The sequence below is a fragment of the Phyllobates terribilis genome, unplaced genomic scaffold (assembly GCF_046119375.1).
Source record: "Phyllobates terribilis strain yellow unplaced genomic scaffold, ASM4611937v1 Scaffold_2__4_contigs__length_985480577, whole genome shotgun sequence".
Lineage (NCBI taxonomy): Eukaryota > Metazoa > Chordata > Amphibia > Anura > Dendrobatidae > Phyllobates > Phyllobates terribilis.
The window spans coordinates 759,530,819-759,547,910 of NW_027362762.1; the positions used below are offsets into that span (position 1 = coordinate 759,530,819).

General features: G+C 39.7%; 1 protein-coding gene across 1 annotated transcript in view; it reads right to left on the minus strand.

Moving 5' to 3' along the window:
- The window catches only part of WWC3 (WWC family member 3), a 168,625-nt gene that overhangs the window by 14,738 nt on the left and 136,795 nt on the right, over positions 1-17,092 (minus strand). The window contains exons 10-14 of the mRNA XM_073667314.1: positions 15,497-15,586; positions 14,282-14,844; positions 8,385-8,502; positions 8,203-8,277; positions 5,330-5,416 (exon numbers count right to left, since the gene is read on the minus strand). Coding sequence (XP_073523415.1) covers positions 5,330-5,416; positions 8,203-8,277; positions 8,385-8,502; positions 14,282-14,844; positions 15,497-15,586 — 933 coding nt within the window. The remainder of the gene's footprint in view (positions 1-5,329; positions 5,417-8,202; positions 8,278-8,384; positions 8,503-14,281; positions 14,845-15,496; positions 15,587-17,092) is intronic.

Genomic DNA, 17,092 nt, shown 5'->3' on the forward strand with positions numbered 1-17,092 from the left:
AAAAAAAAACGACTGATTTCCATTAATGTGGATTTTCGTTAGTGTTTGGTCTGTGTCAATTTTTCTCTTTATGTAAAAAAAAAAAAAAAAAGCTAATAGAGGTTTCCTAAGCTTCTCCTAGCAAACAGTTAGTAAAAAATGTCAGCACTAAAGTGTAACTAGGATGCCATCAGTGCGCTGGCTGAATTTTTCACTGACCCATATACTTGCATGGCGAGTTTGATATATGACGCAGATAAAAAAAGGACATGTCTTATTTTTTGCAGACATTTGACCGCAAAAAACACAGACATGTGAACAACCAAAAAGATTATAAAGGGAAAGTGTTGTATATGTGGAAAACACAAATAGAACATGAAAAATGACATCTGAAGGAGGCCAAAAACTAATTACAAAAGCATATGAGGAAGGAAGAAGTGTGTTCTAAGAGGGGAGGAACGCCTGCAAGATATATTGTAGTTTCTTATATTCAGTTGTACTATCATTAGTAACAGCTATTAGTCTATTACTAGTATATGACACTAGATTTATTGGTTCTTTATTACCTACAGTCAAAAAATTGATTATATTATAAAGCATTTTATACTATGATTCTATATGTTATTTATTGATATAGGGAGTGATTGCTGGTAACTGACACCTAAATATATTACTTATATTTGATACCATCCTATAGTATACCATTATATACATATATATCATTATATTATACCCATACATAACATTGAGTAATCAACATGACTTACCAGATACTAGGTGTGTATTGATAAACTCTAGAAGTGACACTGACATAGAAGTGAAGCACGTTTCGCCCGCGTCGGGGCAGCATGGAGGAGCTACTTTACCCCTGATTTACCGTTTTCCCAAACTGAAGGTAAATAACAAACTAACTATTATCAGCCTGCTATATATTGTATCTAGTTAGATGGATGGCAACAACAAGCACAGTCCTTTTGCTTAATTAATGCCACATATAACATGTAATGGTTTGCTCATTATACTGCATATACAGTTGAAACCAGAAGTTTCCATACACTATATAAAAAGACACATATTCATGTTTTTCTCAATATCTGATATGAAATCAGAATAAACTTTTCCCGTTTTAGGTCAATTAGGATTACCATAATTTTTAATATTTGCCAAATGTCAGAATAATGAGAGAGAGAGAATGTTTAAGGCATTTTTATTACTCACTGCAAAGTCAAAAGTTTACATACACTAAGATTACTATGCCTTTAAACAATTCTGGACTGCCCATATGATGATGTCATGTGTTTGGAAGTTTCTGATAGTTTTTTTGGCAATATCAGAGTTAATTAAAGACTCACCTGTGGATATATTTTAGTGCACACCTGAAACACATGGCTTCTTTGTGCAGCATCATGGGAAAGTCTAAGGAAATCAGCCAAGATATCAGGAAGAGAATTGTGGACTTGCACAAGTCTGGCTCATCCTTGGGGACAATTTCAAGATACCTGCAGGTGCCTCGTTCATCTGTACAAACAATTATACGCAAGTACAAACAAGATGGGAATATCCAGCCATCATACCGCTCAGGAAGGAGACGGGTTCTGTGTCCCAGAGATGAACGTGCTTTGGTCCAACATGTGCATACCAGCCCAAGGAAAAAAGCAAAAGACCTTGTGAAGATGATGGCGGAAGATGGTAAGATTATGTCAATAACCACAGTGAAAGGAGTACTGTATCAACATGGGCTGAAAGGCCACTCTACTAGGAAGAAGCCATTACTCCAAAAGAAACATAAAAAGGCAGATTAATGTTTGCAAGTGCACACAGGAACAAAGACCTTAATCTTTGGAGACATGTCCTGTGGTCTGGTGAAATTAAAATTGAACTCTTTGGGCATAAGGACCATCGTTACATTTGGAGTAAAAAGAGAGAAGCTTGGAAGCCTGAGAACACCATCTCGACCGTGAAACACGGGGGTGGCAGCATCATGTTTTGGGATTGTTTTGCAGCAGGAGGGACTGGTGCACTTCACAAAATAGATGGCATTACGAGAAAATAAGATTATGTGGCTATACTGAAGCAACATCTCAAGACATCAGCCAGGAAATTAAAGGTTGGGCGGAAATGGGTCTTCCAAATGGACAATGACCCGAAGTATACTGCCAAAATGGTAATAAAGTGGCTTAAGGATAACAAAGTCCATGTTTTCGAGTGGCCATCACAAAGCTCTGATCTCCATCCTATTGAAAATGTATGGGCAAAGCAGAAAAGGCAGGTGCGAGCAAGGCGACCTACAAACCTGGATCAGTTACACCAGTTTTGTCAGGAGGAATGGGCCCAAGTTCTGACCAACTATTGTGAGAAGCTTGTGGAAGGATATCCCAAACGTTTGACCCAAGTCATTCAGTTTAAGGGCAATGGTACCAAATACTAATGAAATGTATGTAAACTTTTGACTTTGCAGGAAGTAATAAAAATGCCTTAAAACATTCTCTCTCTCTCATTATTCTGGCATTTGGCAAATATTAAAAGTTATGGTAATCCTAATTGACCTAAAACAGGAAAGGTTTATTCTGATTTCATATCAGATATTGAGAAAAACATGAATATGTGTCTTTTTATATAGTGTATGTAAACTCCTGGTTTCAACTGTATAAGCCAGGAGTCTCAAAGTCAGCTGGGTATATGGGCAGCACACGGAAAAAAATTTAATTTGGGGGGCCGCATTCTTTGCAGGACAAAGTGACATTTTTAGTGATACCATTTTTTTTTCTATACAGCTTTTGAACATTTTTGCTGTTTTATTTTTTATAGCTTGGATCGTTATGGATGTGGCGATAATAAAACATGCACTTTTTTTGTTTACTTTAGTTTAGATATTAAGCAGCATTTTTAGTGGCAAAATATTTTTTCATGCTTTATTTTGAAGTTTTTCAGCCAAAATCTTGTAGTAATGTGCTCCACCCTGGTCAGCATCTTGTAATGTCCCCCATCTTTGTCCCCATCTTATCGTAATATTCCATACTGGGCCCCATATTGTCGTAATGTCACATACCAGTCCCCATATTGTAGATATGTCTTCATCTTGTAGTAATGCCCCATCCTGGTTCCCATCTTCTTGTAATGTCCCCATCTTGTAGGAATGTCCCCATCCTGGTCCCCCTCTTGTAGTAATGTCCCCATTCTGGTCCCCCTCTTGTAGTAATGTCCCCGGCCTGGTCCCCATCTTTTAGGACTGTCCCCAGCCTGGTCCCCATCTTTTAGGACTGTCCCCAGCCTGGTCCCCATCTTTTAGGACTGTCTCCAGCCTGGTCCCCATCTTTTAGGACTGTCCCCAGCCTGGTCCCCATCTTTTAGGACTGTCCCCAGCCTGGTCCCCATCATTTAGGACTGTCCCCAACCTGGTCCCCATCTTGGAGGACTGTCCCTTGTGCCGTTCTACACATACAAGAGAAAAAAAAAAGTCCTTTCTGCACCTGTGGCCCAGTCCAGGAGCTGCCGGCAGCTGGGCTTCAGTTCAGTGTATTGCCGTGCAGAGACCGGCTCTCTGCACAGCAATACCAGTGCCAGCTGTCTGCCTATCAGAGGCCAGCAGCTGACATCTGCGCGTGTCAGTGACGTCATACGCTGCTGCGCTGGGACGCAGATGTCAGCTGCTGGCCTCTGATAGGCAGGCAGCTGGCACTGGTATTGCTGTGCAGAGAGCCGGTCTCTGCACGGCAATACACTGAACTGAAGCCCAGCTGCCGGCAGCTCCTGGACTGGGCCGCGATCGGGGTCTATGGTGCATGCGGGCCGCGTGTTTGAGACCCCTAGTATAAGCTATGCCTTTGGCTGCTGCAACCAGTTCTTAAAGGAACAGTAATTTACTACCTTATATTCAGTTGAACTAATGGGATTTAGACATGTTTACACACATTTTTTCTATACAACCACTATTTCGTGCTTTTGTATAAGCACGTGTTGCTATTAAATTTGCACTACAGGATATATTTGAGATATAAAGCATTTTCCTTAGTCCAAATCCTTTTTTTGCACAATAGCACTTTAGGGACTTATATTAATTCATGCATTTACCTAATCGCACTAAAAGCACTTTACCTACAGCTATTATTAGTTTCTGCATCAATTTTGTATCCCTTCTCTCTTTTTCCCATACAGTGTACTTTGAGTCTATATTCCATCTTTAACTCTGGTCATTTACTATAAGAATGGAGTTTGAATAGGCTGTCTATTAACCGTGTTATTTACTGTTTAGGACGCACAATATACTTACCATGAGCTCCTTAGTTTTCTTTTTTAGCACCTCCTCCCTGTTTTATGTTTTTATTTTTTTGTCAATAAAATGTATATTTAATATTCCATGCAAGCGTCACTTCTAGAGCTTACTATGATTATTCTAGTTCAATTGTGAAGTGCTAAACTTGTTTCAAATATAGATCGAACTTTGATATAAAAAAAACATACATAACATTAGAGTACCATTCTTTTGGTGTACGCGCACACACACACACATATATATATATATTATATATTTAATTTTATGGGGTTTTCCTATGTCCTATATTGGCACCTCCTTATAATTTTCTATATAGATTTGTAATTAATATTTATTACTTTTTATCAATCGTGTATTTCTTTGACTAGGTTTTAGGTTCTATGATTTGACTGGTTATAATCAATTTATATCACTTAAGTGGTATATATAGCTTGGTTTGTTTTTTGCAGGATTTAGGCTATGTTCACACATCATAAAAGTCTTGGAGATTCCAGAAATCTCATGTACACGTTTTTTTTTTGTTCAGGATTTTGTGCTTTGCATGGTTTTTTGCAAAATAGAGCATGTCACTTCTTTCAGCGTTTTATTCAATGTTTTTTCACCCATTGGAAGTAATGGGTGGTGAAAAAACGCAGGTGTCAAGTTTTCAGTGTTTTTTGTGCCAAAAACAGAATGGGATTTTTTTTTCACTTAACTTTATGTACATACATACAGAAACAAAAGGACAGTGAACAAAATGCTGAAAAAAACGCACCAAAAAAAAGCAAAAAAGCAAGAAAACAGCAACAAAAATCCTGAACAACCTCCTGGCAAGAGATTAGGTTTTGCTGCAAAAAATGAATGCTGAAAAAACCATGATGTGTGAACGTAGCCTTATTCCTTGTAACCAATGTCTGAATATTTGAATTTTTGCTAGAGCAGCTTGTAAAAGAACAGAAACAAGGCAGTTAAAATAGCAGTTCTATCATAGTGTTGGGGAGAGAACAAAGCATAATAACGTTATGGAATACATTACAAAAATTCATAACTTTGCAAAAACTGATAATTAAAAAATAGATACTCTTTAACAATACTTACATTTTACATCCTTGTTTGACAGAAAGTCCATTAAAATGTTTAAGCTTTAAAATATGCACGAAAAGACATTCGCTTCCACAATCATACCTACAATAAAATACATGGTAAGTGGGGCTACTTACTACAGCCAAAAGGTAAATAATCTCTTATATAGTCATACTATCAGGGCTCTTTCACACGTCCGGATATTTCCAGTACTAAAAAAAAACAAAGTACCTGAGATATTCGTGTCCGTGTGTATGACACCTGTGGCATATGTGTGCCTCATTAGTATCACACGTACCGGCGCCTGGGAATCAGTGGAACAGTTAGCGTTGTTCCCGAGCGCCAGGTGCTAAATGCTTCCCTCATCATTGTCCCCTGCCATCGCTGCGATCAGCACCAGCAGGGGACAATGTGGAGAGTAGTATTCTGCTCCCATTGTCTCCTAGTGTAAAAATAAGAATAAAATAAAAAAAATCTTTATACTCACCTGTTCGAAGATGAAATAAGTGTCCCACACTGTAATCCATATGACCGCACACGCTGAGTAGCACAGGAGAATGACTCGCTCCAGCGAGCGGGCCCGTGACCTGCGCTGAGCTCACCGAGCGGTGTCCTGCCACTCAGTGAACCCAGTGCAGGTCAGGGGCCCGCTCGCTGCAGCTAGTCATTCTCCTCTTCGTTTCAGCGTGTGCGGTCGCATCAAGCCACCACAGACGTTGATGCAGAATTGTCGGTCAGATGGATTACGTTGTGGGATAGTATGTCGGACAGGGGAGTATTAGGTTGTGTGCACACAATGCGTTTTTGATGCGTTTTCACTGCGTTTTTTTCTGCTGCAAAAACGATTGTTGATAGGTCTGTCAGCTATAGCAATGCTAATCCTGATGTGCTGTGCACATGATGCGGAAATTTCCGCTCAGGATTAGCATTGCGGAAAAAAACGCAGCATGATCATTATGCCCAGCGTTTCCGGAGCGTTTCCCGCCCATTGACTTTAATTGAAACGCAGCAAATCCCCACGTATATGCAAATTTGCTGCGTTTCAATTAAAGTCAATGAACGGGAAATGCTCCGGAAACGCGGTGCAGGTGGTACCCGAGTCAGGAGAGGAGAACTACTACTCCAATCGCCGCTCCCGCTGATAACAGTCCACTCTGGGGAGATCTGAAGCATGCAGTTAGACAGCCCAGGAATTTACAGGAACTGGAGGCTTTTTGCCAAGAAGAATGGGCAGCTTTACCATCTGAGAAATTAAAGAACCTGATCCACAACTACCACAAAAGACTTCAAGCTGTCATTGATGTTAGAGGGGGAAATACATGGTATTAAGAACTGGGTTATGTGAACTTTTGATCAAGGTCATTTGAATGTTTTTGGTTGTCATTAAGATTTAAAAAGAGAAAACACAGTAGTTTGACAATAAATGGCTTCACCCAACCAATAACCATAAGTGGAGAAAACGTTTTTTTTTGTTATCATTCATATTCTCTGAAACAAGGCCAAGAAAGGAAAAATTCGGCCGGAGTATGTAAACTTTTGAGCACAACTGTATAAACACGCAGCGTCACACGTGCAGCAGCTCCTGCTTGTGGCCACGTACCAAACTCACCCGCAGCATGTCAATTTCTGTAGTGGACACGCTATCCTCCGCTGCAGGTTTTGACAGATTGAAGTGTCATTATATGCGATGGATTCACATTTACCAACAACAAAAGTGTGGTATTAGAAAACCGCATTTTGGACGCAACAAAAATACGCTGCGTCCAAAGCGCTGGTGAGTGCTGATCGGGGGGAAGTAGCGGCTAACGAACCAGCTGTGAGCTGTTAATTATAGCCAGGGACCATGTTTGCAAACGGCACCTTCCTAGGCTAAAAATAGCAGCTCACAGCAGCCACATAAATTACATAAATAGAAATGCTAATGAAGATTAGGTGAATGGGACTAGCTGACACCTAGCTCTTTTGTTTGGTGATGACAAGGTGTCAATCAGACCTTTTCATGACCAAACCTACTTAAAGAAAAGTAAAAAGTTAAATAAACACACAGACACAGAGTAAACACTTTATTTGAAATACAACAGACACATTCTTTAGTCATTTAAATTAACCAATATACTCACCCCAGTTCTGATGGTAATCCAAGGTTTAAGCAATGTCCCACCAAATAACTTTATTTAGCTCCAAAAAGCATTCATTGATGTATAAAAATGCTTCAAAAAAATCAAAAACGCGTAAAAAACACACGGAATTTCCACAGCTTTTTTTCTGCCAAGGATATGCAGAAATGCTCAGGAAATTTCTGCTTCAAATCCTGATCATGCGCACATAGCCTTATGGTTGTTTTTTTAGACGAGTATAGTGTTTTTTATTTTATTCTTATTTTACACTTGCTGAACATAGCGGGGGCAGAATACAACTGTCAACATTGTCCCTTACTCACGCTGATCTCAGCGGCAGCAGGGAACAATGATGACAGATGCCTGCAGCACCAGTCACTTGGTAACAGCGTGAACAGTACAACTGATTCCTAGGTGCCGGTACATGTCACACGGATATCATCAGTGTGCATGTGTGAGGGACGTTTTGCGGTCCGTGCTGCAGGTAAAAATAGGACATGTCAGCGTGTTTTGCCCACGGACACCCGGTACGTTTAAACACACTGACATGTGCGAAGACCCATTCATTTGAAAGAGTCTACGTGTGTCAATGTCTCAAGTACGTGTGGAAACTGTCACCACATGTACTCGAAACACGGACGTCTGAAAGAGCCCTAAGAGGCAGATGTAGTAAGGTGACACATGAAACAATGAATATCTGTCTGCCTTATCAATAAAATAAGAGTGATAAGACACAGAAAACCTATACATTGATATAACACTTTCACTCACACAACTCCAACTTGCACTTGAGGCTCTTCTCGTTTCTCTGACTCCTTACATCTGGAATCCTCAACATTTTCATTCCTAAATGGAGACCATAAAAAGGTTGTACCAAATTAAGATTTACTAATAATATTTTTGGGGCAGAATTGTGTATATTCACTACATAAAATTCAAATAAGATTGCAAACCTTTTACATAAAGCTTCAAAAACACCACTGTCACTTGCAAGAGAATCATCTGATAGACCAGCAGAGACTCCTTTGGCTTTCTCTAGACTTATTGCACAGTCCTCAGGGATTGCAATTTCTGTAAAGGATACAAAACACAATTATATTGGTTAAATAATCTGTCAATAAATGTGATACTTCCATAAAAAAAAGACTAAACAAAGCTCACTGTATATTCTGCTGTGCTCACTTACCGTGGGTTAGTGGAGTAGCCTGTATACACTCATGTTTTAACTTTTAGACTGTAAACTATTAGTGTAAAATTGACCTAATGGGACTCAACTAACTGAGCCAAAATATCTGGTTTATTAACTATTACAAGAAAATAATGTGATTTGAAATAAAATCTATTATGTTACTGTCATAGACTTAAAGTTGACTCATATTTTTTTAAAAGGGTCTAAAAATATGGTGCAGTTTTCAATTTAACCACTAGATGGAAGCATATCACCATGAATAGCACAGAGTTATTCATCAAGGCGGTTTCCCACCAATGACATCCATGGGATACTGATAATTGCTATTTGTGGGAAAATCCCAATATAATGTACTATACATATATCCCTCTTTGAAAATACAGTCTCCTGGGATTTCAGTACTTCTCACAAACAGCTGATTTTGGAGATGAAATTTGCGCTCAGCATTCCTCCTGCAGGGAAAATGTAGCAGTAAATGGAAGTATGCCCACCCATGTAATGCACAGAGTAGGGGAATTTCCTCTATGAAATTCATATGCCCTAAAAAGGCATAAGGGCAGTAGTTGTCTTCATCGTATCAACACCTTTAACTCCTTCTGCATTTAAAGGGGTTGTCCACTACTTGGACAACCCATTCTCAATCATTATGTTTTTTTCCCCAGTGAAATAATAAGACCTATACTCCCCTCCGCAGTCTGCGTTGTTCCAGCAGTGTCAGCCCTGGCACTCCTGGGGCTTGCATGGCATAAGATCCCTGTGTCCAATCAGCGCTGGCTTCACTGTCCCCTTCTTCGGACATAACTGATATCTGGAGGAGCTGAGAGATGCGGCTACTTTCTGACTTCCTTGGAATGTCTGATTTGTCTGAAGGAGGACAGAGTGAAGCCAGCACTGATTGGCTACAGGGATCACATGACATTGTTGTTGGTGCCGACAGCACTGGTACAAGAGAGGAGTATGGGTGTTATTATTTTACTGGGGGAAATGTAATGATTGAGAAGGGGTTACCTGAGTAGTGGAAAACTCCTTTAATTAACTTTTAAAATTGTTTTATACTCCTGGCTTCCAGACTACAGGTGTTTTCTGTCAATCTCCTAGCTTCATCTTCTGGTGCGGGGCGTCAGGTGACTGCTACAGCCAATTAGCAGGCAGATACTGATAATAATAATGTATGAGTTATACATACTCCTGGCTAGTGGGCGCGGCCTTGTTTCCATACACTTGTATCGTAGTGATGTGGCCGTCCAGTGGGCCTCAAAGGAAGCCGATGCGAAACGCGCGTTGGCACTGTTCCTGACGCACGAGGCAGCTTGGATACCTTATGGGTGAGCAGTTGGACTTTTTCTTGTTACTTACCGTTCACTTCATCCTAATGATGATCATTTGTCATCAAATATCGAAGATTGGGCAAACATATAACCACTATACGTGGCAGACTTACAGACTCAAGAGGTATAGTAAGACCATGTAAATCGTGATGCATTTCCTTTATGAACGTGAAGGAGAGCATAATCATTAGGAGCACATATACACCAGCATACACTGATAACACAGGTCTACATGAAAAAAAAATTTCATTTGCTAAGGTTTTTTGAATGGATTCAGGGTATTTTGAGAATGCTAAATTCAAAAATCTCATTACTTTTGCTGAATTTGTTCTAGTTTTTTAAATAATTCATCCATGAAAATAATGCATTCCCTCAATGCGACTTGTGTGTGATAACAAATGCAATAGCGTTGGGTCTTTTGACTCTTTAACAGTGTCTTAGGTAATGCAATATCCCATATAATTATTTTATATTTCAATTTGTACTCTTACAATGCTATAAAAGCGACTTTTTGAAGCCAGAATTCTACTGTAATTAATTATTAAATATCTCAGAAACTAGAGGCAATCTGGAAAAACCGAAGTCATATTCTTAAATCAGCACCATAAACTTAATATAGAACCGTTCAGACATCACTGGCACCAAAATCTCTGTATTCCAGTGTCAGTCTTATAAAACCTTAACTTTGATCTGTTTTTTACGAAGTTGTTCTGCCTGAAGAAAACATTATTTGCGTCTGAGGGATCACTCCGATCATTCAGACATGTCATTTATTTAGGATGAGACCTATTTGATGTATTTCAGTTTAGGGATGTTCCTTTGACATAAGTCCATTTTTTGCTGGTTTACTTTAGAAGCTTCAAGCTGGCAATTGTGAAACATCTACTGGATGTTTTGCATTATATCTGGCCAATATTTGTGGTGGTTATTTTTACTATGAGGACTGATACATAGAGCACGACCATTCGAGTTACTATTGATATGTAGGGCATATCGCAAGAACATATAGACTTACTTGTATCTTTATAGTAAAAGAACTGTACCAAAGATGTAAGTTATCCTCTTTAGATAGGACTGGGGATAACTTATTGATTGGTGGGATCCAACTGCTGGAAACCCACAGTTACAGAGAATGGTAGGAGGAATAAATGGTGCATGTGGAGGTTGATCATGTGCACCTCGGCTTTATTCATTCTTTATGTACCAGCAGGAGATGTCCTAGTACAGCACTGGGTCTTATCCAGCAGCCAGAAGTTCCATTGACAATGAATGGAGCATTGGTGCTCATGATCGAACACCACATTCACACAAGACACTGCAAAGGTTTCCAGATCAGTAACTGTTCCAGTGTTGGGAACCCTAGTGATCACCAAAGGATCCTATTAAGAGGTGATTATTTACTACATTGGTATAAAAAATACTGCGTATTAGCTTTAGATTTAAAGGGTTGGCCTTCACCCCATCTGAATAAAGTTGAGGTCAAGCATGCACATGTCCATTCCATTCAACCACTATAGAGAACAATCCCGTACACAATAAATGGAATGGAGGTGCACATGCTTGACATGCACATCACTCCATTCTGACAGATTCCTACTCACAGGATCGGAGAGGCGTTCAGTGGTCTTCTCCCCAGCATTCAGGGATGAAACGCTCATGGTTGGAGAGTGCAACTAGGTTCCCTGCACTATACAAGCCACTGGCCAATCAATCAGAGGCTTGCACCCAACGTCAATGGGCACCTTGCAGGTGGAGAATGATGTCACTGCCATGTACGCATCGACCTACCCCTGCACTGGTTTATCGAGGAGGAAGAGGACACTGCTTGTCATGGGAGAAATGAAAGGTGAAAAGAATCTTTATTTTTATTTTTTAATCTTTTTTAAAATATGTTGCAAAAGAGCCCCAGTACGGGAGACACGATTACAGGAAGGGGCCAGGACGGGGGACATTACCACAAGAAGGGGGCAAGAATGGGGGACATTATTAAAGAAAGCGGTCAAGATAGAAACATTATTACAGGATGGATGATATTACTCCAGGATGCTGGCCAGGATAACAAGCTGGGAGACATCATTAAAGGATAGGGGACATTATTACAAGATGTGTGACAATTACTGTATGGGGGCCATAATAAAGAACATACATTATTAATTATGGTAGCAAATGTTGGACATAATTACTATAGAAGGCCAATTGGGGGAGATTATTACTTTATAGGGCCAATTGGGGGAGATTATTGCTGCATGGGGGCAGTTAGGGGACATTATTACTGTATTGGTCCAGGATAGGGAACACTATTTCAATATGTAGGATATTAATAATATTCCTCATACAATATTAATTATTAAATTATGGAGCAACAATTTTGAATGTTTCAAATGTATTAAAGAATAAAAGGTGCAAGCGTTTACTGTATGGGGCAGAAATGATGTACGGCAACATTGTATTGTTCATACTGTGGAGGGGGTATTATACATGCATTCATATTGCATGGGGCAACAGAAGGGGGCATTACTACTGTGAGGGGGTCACAAAGGGAGACATCATTACTCTAACACATTTTCTCATATCAGATATTGTTACTATACGTGGAACTAACGGGAGGTATCGTTACTGTGCAGGGCACCGGGGTAGTACTATCGCACTTTTCTTTGCGGGAAGAAAAAATTATAAAATGAATCAAAACAGGATTCTAAAATCCTAAAAATGACATGGAGGGGAATTCACTAAGACCAATAAGACTGGCATTTCATAAGCCAGTCTTAAACAGAAGCGTGCTACAGTAAAATGTGCCAAACTAATTAATATATTGGCACATCTTGGGTTGTCTGTGCACCACCAATGAGCTGGCAATGACTTCTGTTGTAATTTATGGTGTAAAAAGTATTGTAAATCTGTCAGAGGTTGGCCCAGCCCCTCCTGTAAAGTCCAAGAACTTTTTAGAAAATTGGTGAGCGCAGCATAAAGTCTAAAAAGAATTCCAAATTTTGCACAAAACAGGGGTGCACCAAAGTTTGTGCCTTTTTCTCGAACATAAAATTTATGCAAATGGCTTAAAAAATCTCCCCCCAAAGGAGATAAAAGGCGAATATTCATTTAAATAACTAGCTCACATTATGCAGGATCAGGCTTCCTTTCCAATGGTTTTAAACACTCCTACAAAAAAAATGTCACTTGTAAAGGAATCTGTGAGAAAAATGCCAGAAAAAATGCCGTACCCAGAGCATGCTCGATTAAAAAAAAATACTGAGCTTAAACATGCCACAAACTAAAATGTTTTGTCTTATATTTAACTACAGATTTTAAAGCAACATCTAGATGCAAGAAAGTCAGATCTGTGTGTGAATCCAGTCTAAAGGGGTTCATGTTTTAAGTCAAAACTAAAAGTGCCGCCTACATGAAGAAGTATAACTACTAACATTATACATTTCCCTATTATTGCATTGATTGCTGCAGAAAATGCATTGAGAAACTGCAAAATACAGAGCGTTATTGCCTGCAAAAAAAAAAGGTTTTCCGATTTACAGGTTCTCCTCCCATTCTTCTTAGTGCAGCCTTCCTCACAGATTGCACAGGTAGAGGAAAAGGTGCAAATTTTAGTGTAAAGCATTTTTGTGGCTGTTTTTTTTAGGCCACGTGCACACATTGAGTATTTGGTCAGTATTTTACCTCAGTATTTGTAAGCCAAAACCAGGAGCGGGTGATAAATACAGAAGTGGTGACGTGTTTCTATTATACTTTTCCTCTGATTGACCCACTCCTGGTTTTGTACTTACAAATTCTGAGGTAAAAAACTCACCAAATACTGAAAGTGTGAACGTGGCCTTAGAGTTCATGCTGCTCTCATCAATTTTTCAAAAAATGGTAGACTAGCATGTGACCAGACCTGTCCATCCGCTTCCTCCAATTGAGAAGCAACCTTCCCATGTGCAACGTGTCACAATTGGAGGAGGCTGAAGGACATGTCTGATCACATGCGCCTCCATCCACCAGTAGCCATGTTATGCAGTCTGTAACATTTCTATATCAGGAAACGCCACAAAATCATGTTCCCAACACAATTGTTACAAAAAGACAAAGTGGACAAACCCTTTAAATAATAGTTTGCAAATATACAGTACATATCAGGTATATAGAGGAGAATGTGTCTGTAAAAAGTTTTCATTTGCAAGCATCACAGCAAAAAACGTCTTTACCTCACCTATTACAAAATAATGATCGTTGTGGGAGTGTGAGAAGAACAAGAAGTCAATGTCTTAGAAGGAAATATTGGCCGGAGTAACCCGAGAGCACGCGCTATAATAGGTGAAATATCGGTTGTGGCACATACCTGTTCTCATTTGTAGACTTGAAAACTGTGCTCCCCCTTCTTTGAGACCTCTTTCGGCATAACAACCTAGCAAATGGGAAGAAGTCCCCTGAGTCTCTTCATCAGTCAGGGAGGGAACATGCCCTCTTATGATTTCCAAAGCCCCCATTATTTCCTCCAGACCCTCTGACATTTGAGCCAGTGGGGAGTCTCGAGAAGCAGAGAGAAAGGGAGTGTCCAAAGGGGAGCTCGGAGGAGACAACGAAGACAATGATGAACGTGATGACAGAGAGGCTAATGACTGGGGGGTGTCCATTGACATCTTGTGTTTGCTGAGGTTGCAGAGTCCGGCTGTTTCAGAGTATTGACTGTCTCTGCAGACAGTATCTAATGGAATCATATCAAAACGCATATGCTGAGAAAACTCCGAGTGAGAGTCAGTCTTCTCGTAATGAGGAAGGCCGTAAATATCGGTAAAGCTTATGGAGCTGAGCGAACCTCGACTTGATGCTAGAGATCCTCGACTTGAGGCCAAAGAACCTCGACTGCTGCCAGAAGACACGGTAAGGTTGCTGGCGGACAAGCTGCAACGTCAAACATACAATAAAAATACCCATAAAGTACAATATACAGAATGTAGTGCAAAGTTAAAGCAGGTAAAAATCTCTAAAAGCACAAGATAAATGCAAGGAGCATTCAGATTACATTTACAGATGTGTCCAAATAAATTACAAGCCTACACTCACACAAAAAAATGCACAAAACTGCCTTTACCAATGTATCGCAAAAGCCACAAATGCCGGAGGTAGGGCCCCAATCATATCACAATTTGGTTTATACGATGATGCCCTACATCAGTAATCCATAGGCAAAAATTACAATCCAATGTCATAAAAAAGATGCAAAGATCCAACTAATGGATCCCATATTAGTCTATAGGTAACGAATGCTACTTTTAGGATAAAAATTGGTAGTTCTTGTAAGCGTATACACCACGTCAGCAAAAAAAATGACATAAATTTTTAAATATGGTTGTAGCATAATTGACTGCTTTTAAAAAAAAAAAATCACACTTTGCTAGCATATACAGGTACCATGATTGGAATATATCTGTACAGTACTGATCAGCTCAGTAACATCGGAAGCTCAACTATTTGGTGTGCAAAAATAAAAAAATAGCAATATATAATATCAGGAGTCTGGTGATTTACAGTAGGTTTATGGGTTGGTACCAACCTTTTAATTTGAGTATGAAGGTAAGAAGTCAGACGAGTAGCTTCTTCAAGATGCTTTAAGAGGCAGTTTCTTTTCTCTTGCAGCAGTAACCTTCAAGAATAAGATGCAGTGTTATGATTCAAGTTAAAGAGTTACTAACCTTTTGAAAAAAGGTTCATATTTTATCATCCATATAATTATCTATAGAAGTCTGTGCTTTCTATTGAAGCCGTACTCCGCTGTTTGCATGAGATTAGGCAGGAGCTGTTATCTCCGGTCTCCTGAGCTGTGCACTTCTCAGGGGTCTTTTGAGCAATTGTTAGGGGTCTCATGTACTGATTGAGATTCTGGTTTTGCATTAATGTACTGATGGCGGATCTGGTGAGGTATTCATGTACTGATTATAGTTCTGGTGCTGTATTTAAGCTCTATCGATGTCTCTGGTGTTCTATTTATGTACTGATGATGATGATTTTGGTTTAGTATTCATGTACGGATGATGGTTCTGGTGATGAATACAGCACCTGAACCATCATCACTACATGAATACATCACAAGAGCTATCAGCAGTATATGAATACAGCACATAACAAACATCAGACCAGGAATACGACACAAAAACCACCATCAGTACATGATCTACGGCTCCAGAACCACCATCAGTACAGGAATGTGGCACCAGAACCACCATCACTTTTGTTGCAATTTGTATTTGTCGCATGACAGATGTAAAAAACATCATAAGTTTCCCTTTATCTATAATGGGGTCTGTTTAGTTTCCATTAGGGTATCCGCCAAATGCTGGACACCTTAACTTGAAACCAACTGGCCACCATTATAGTTAAGCTATATTAGTTTCCATGACAGTCACTGAGCCTGACATTTAAATATAGGATGTAAGGGATGAATATCCCTATTTATCCCCAGTATTGTGTATTTACATTTGAAAATACACTTCCTTTTGAGACTCACCCCTAAAGTACATCACTTTTTTAAATTTTCATGGTATTATTTGTTGAAAAAGATAACAATTTTAGTGTAAGTGGTCATCAGAGCCTGTTACCTGACCCATCTAAGTGGGAGGGGGGTGCGTTAAGGCTTCTTTTACTTTTGTCTTCGACTCATTCCTTTACTTGGGGGATTAGGGTTCATCGGGTGGGGGGCATTGGCTTCATATGCCTAGAGTACTTGTCCCGACCCTGAACTGAACAATATTGGTAAGATAATGTACTGTATGCTGCGGAGATAGTTTGATAATGGCAATGCATATTCTAGAGACAGGCCTTTCATACATTTGCACATTATTGCTATGAATGATATGTTACGCATCATCTGTTTCATACAGTCTTTCAGCAGTTTGTTAAATTGAGCATGGGGCAGCATCCAAACACATACCCCCGGGATAGATGATGCACTTCTTTCTGTGCATGGTGAGAAGGAATTGATGACTGACCCCCTTAGCTACCCAGAGAGGCACAAGAGAGGTCAGCCTAGCAACAGACTGTTTTGGATGTCCCTCGTAGAATACACAAGATACATTATGGGATTCGTCTTGTGCTGCCAATCCTGCAATTTCACATAACACATGTCCAGAAAACAATTTGTTCTCCTAAACCA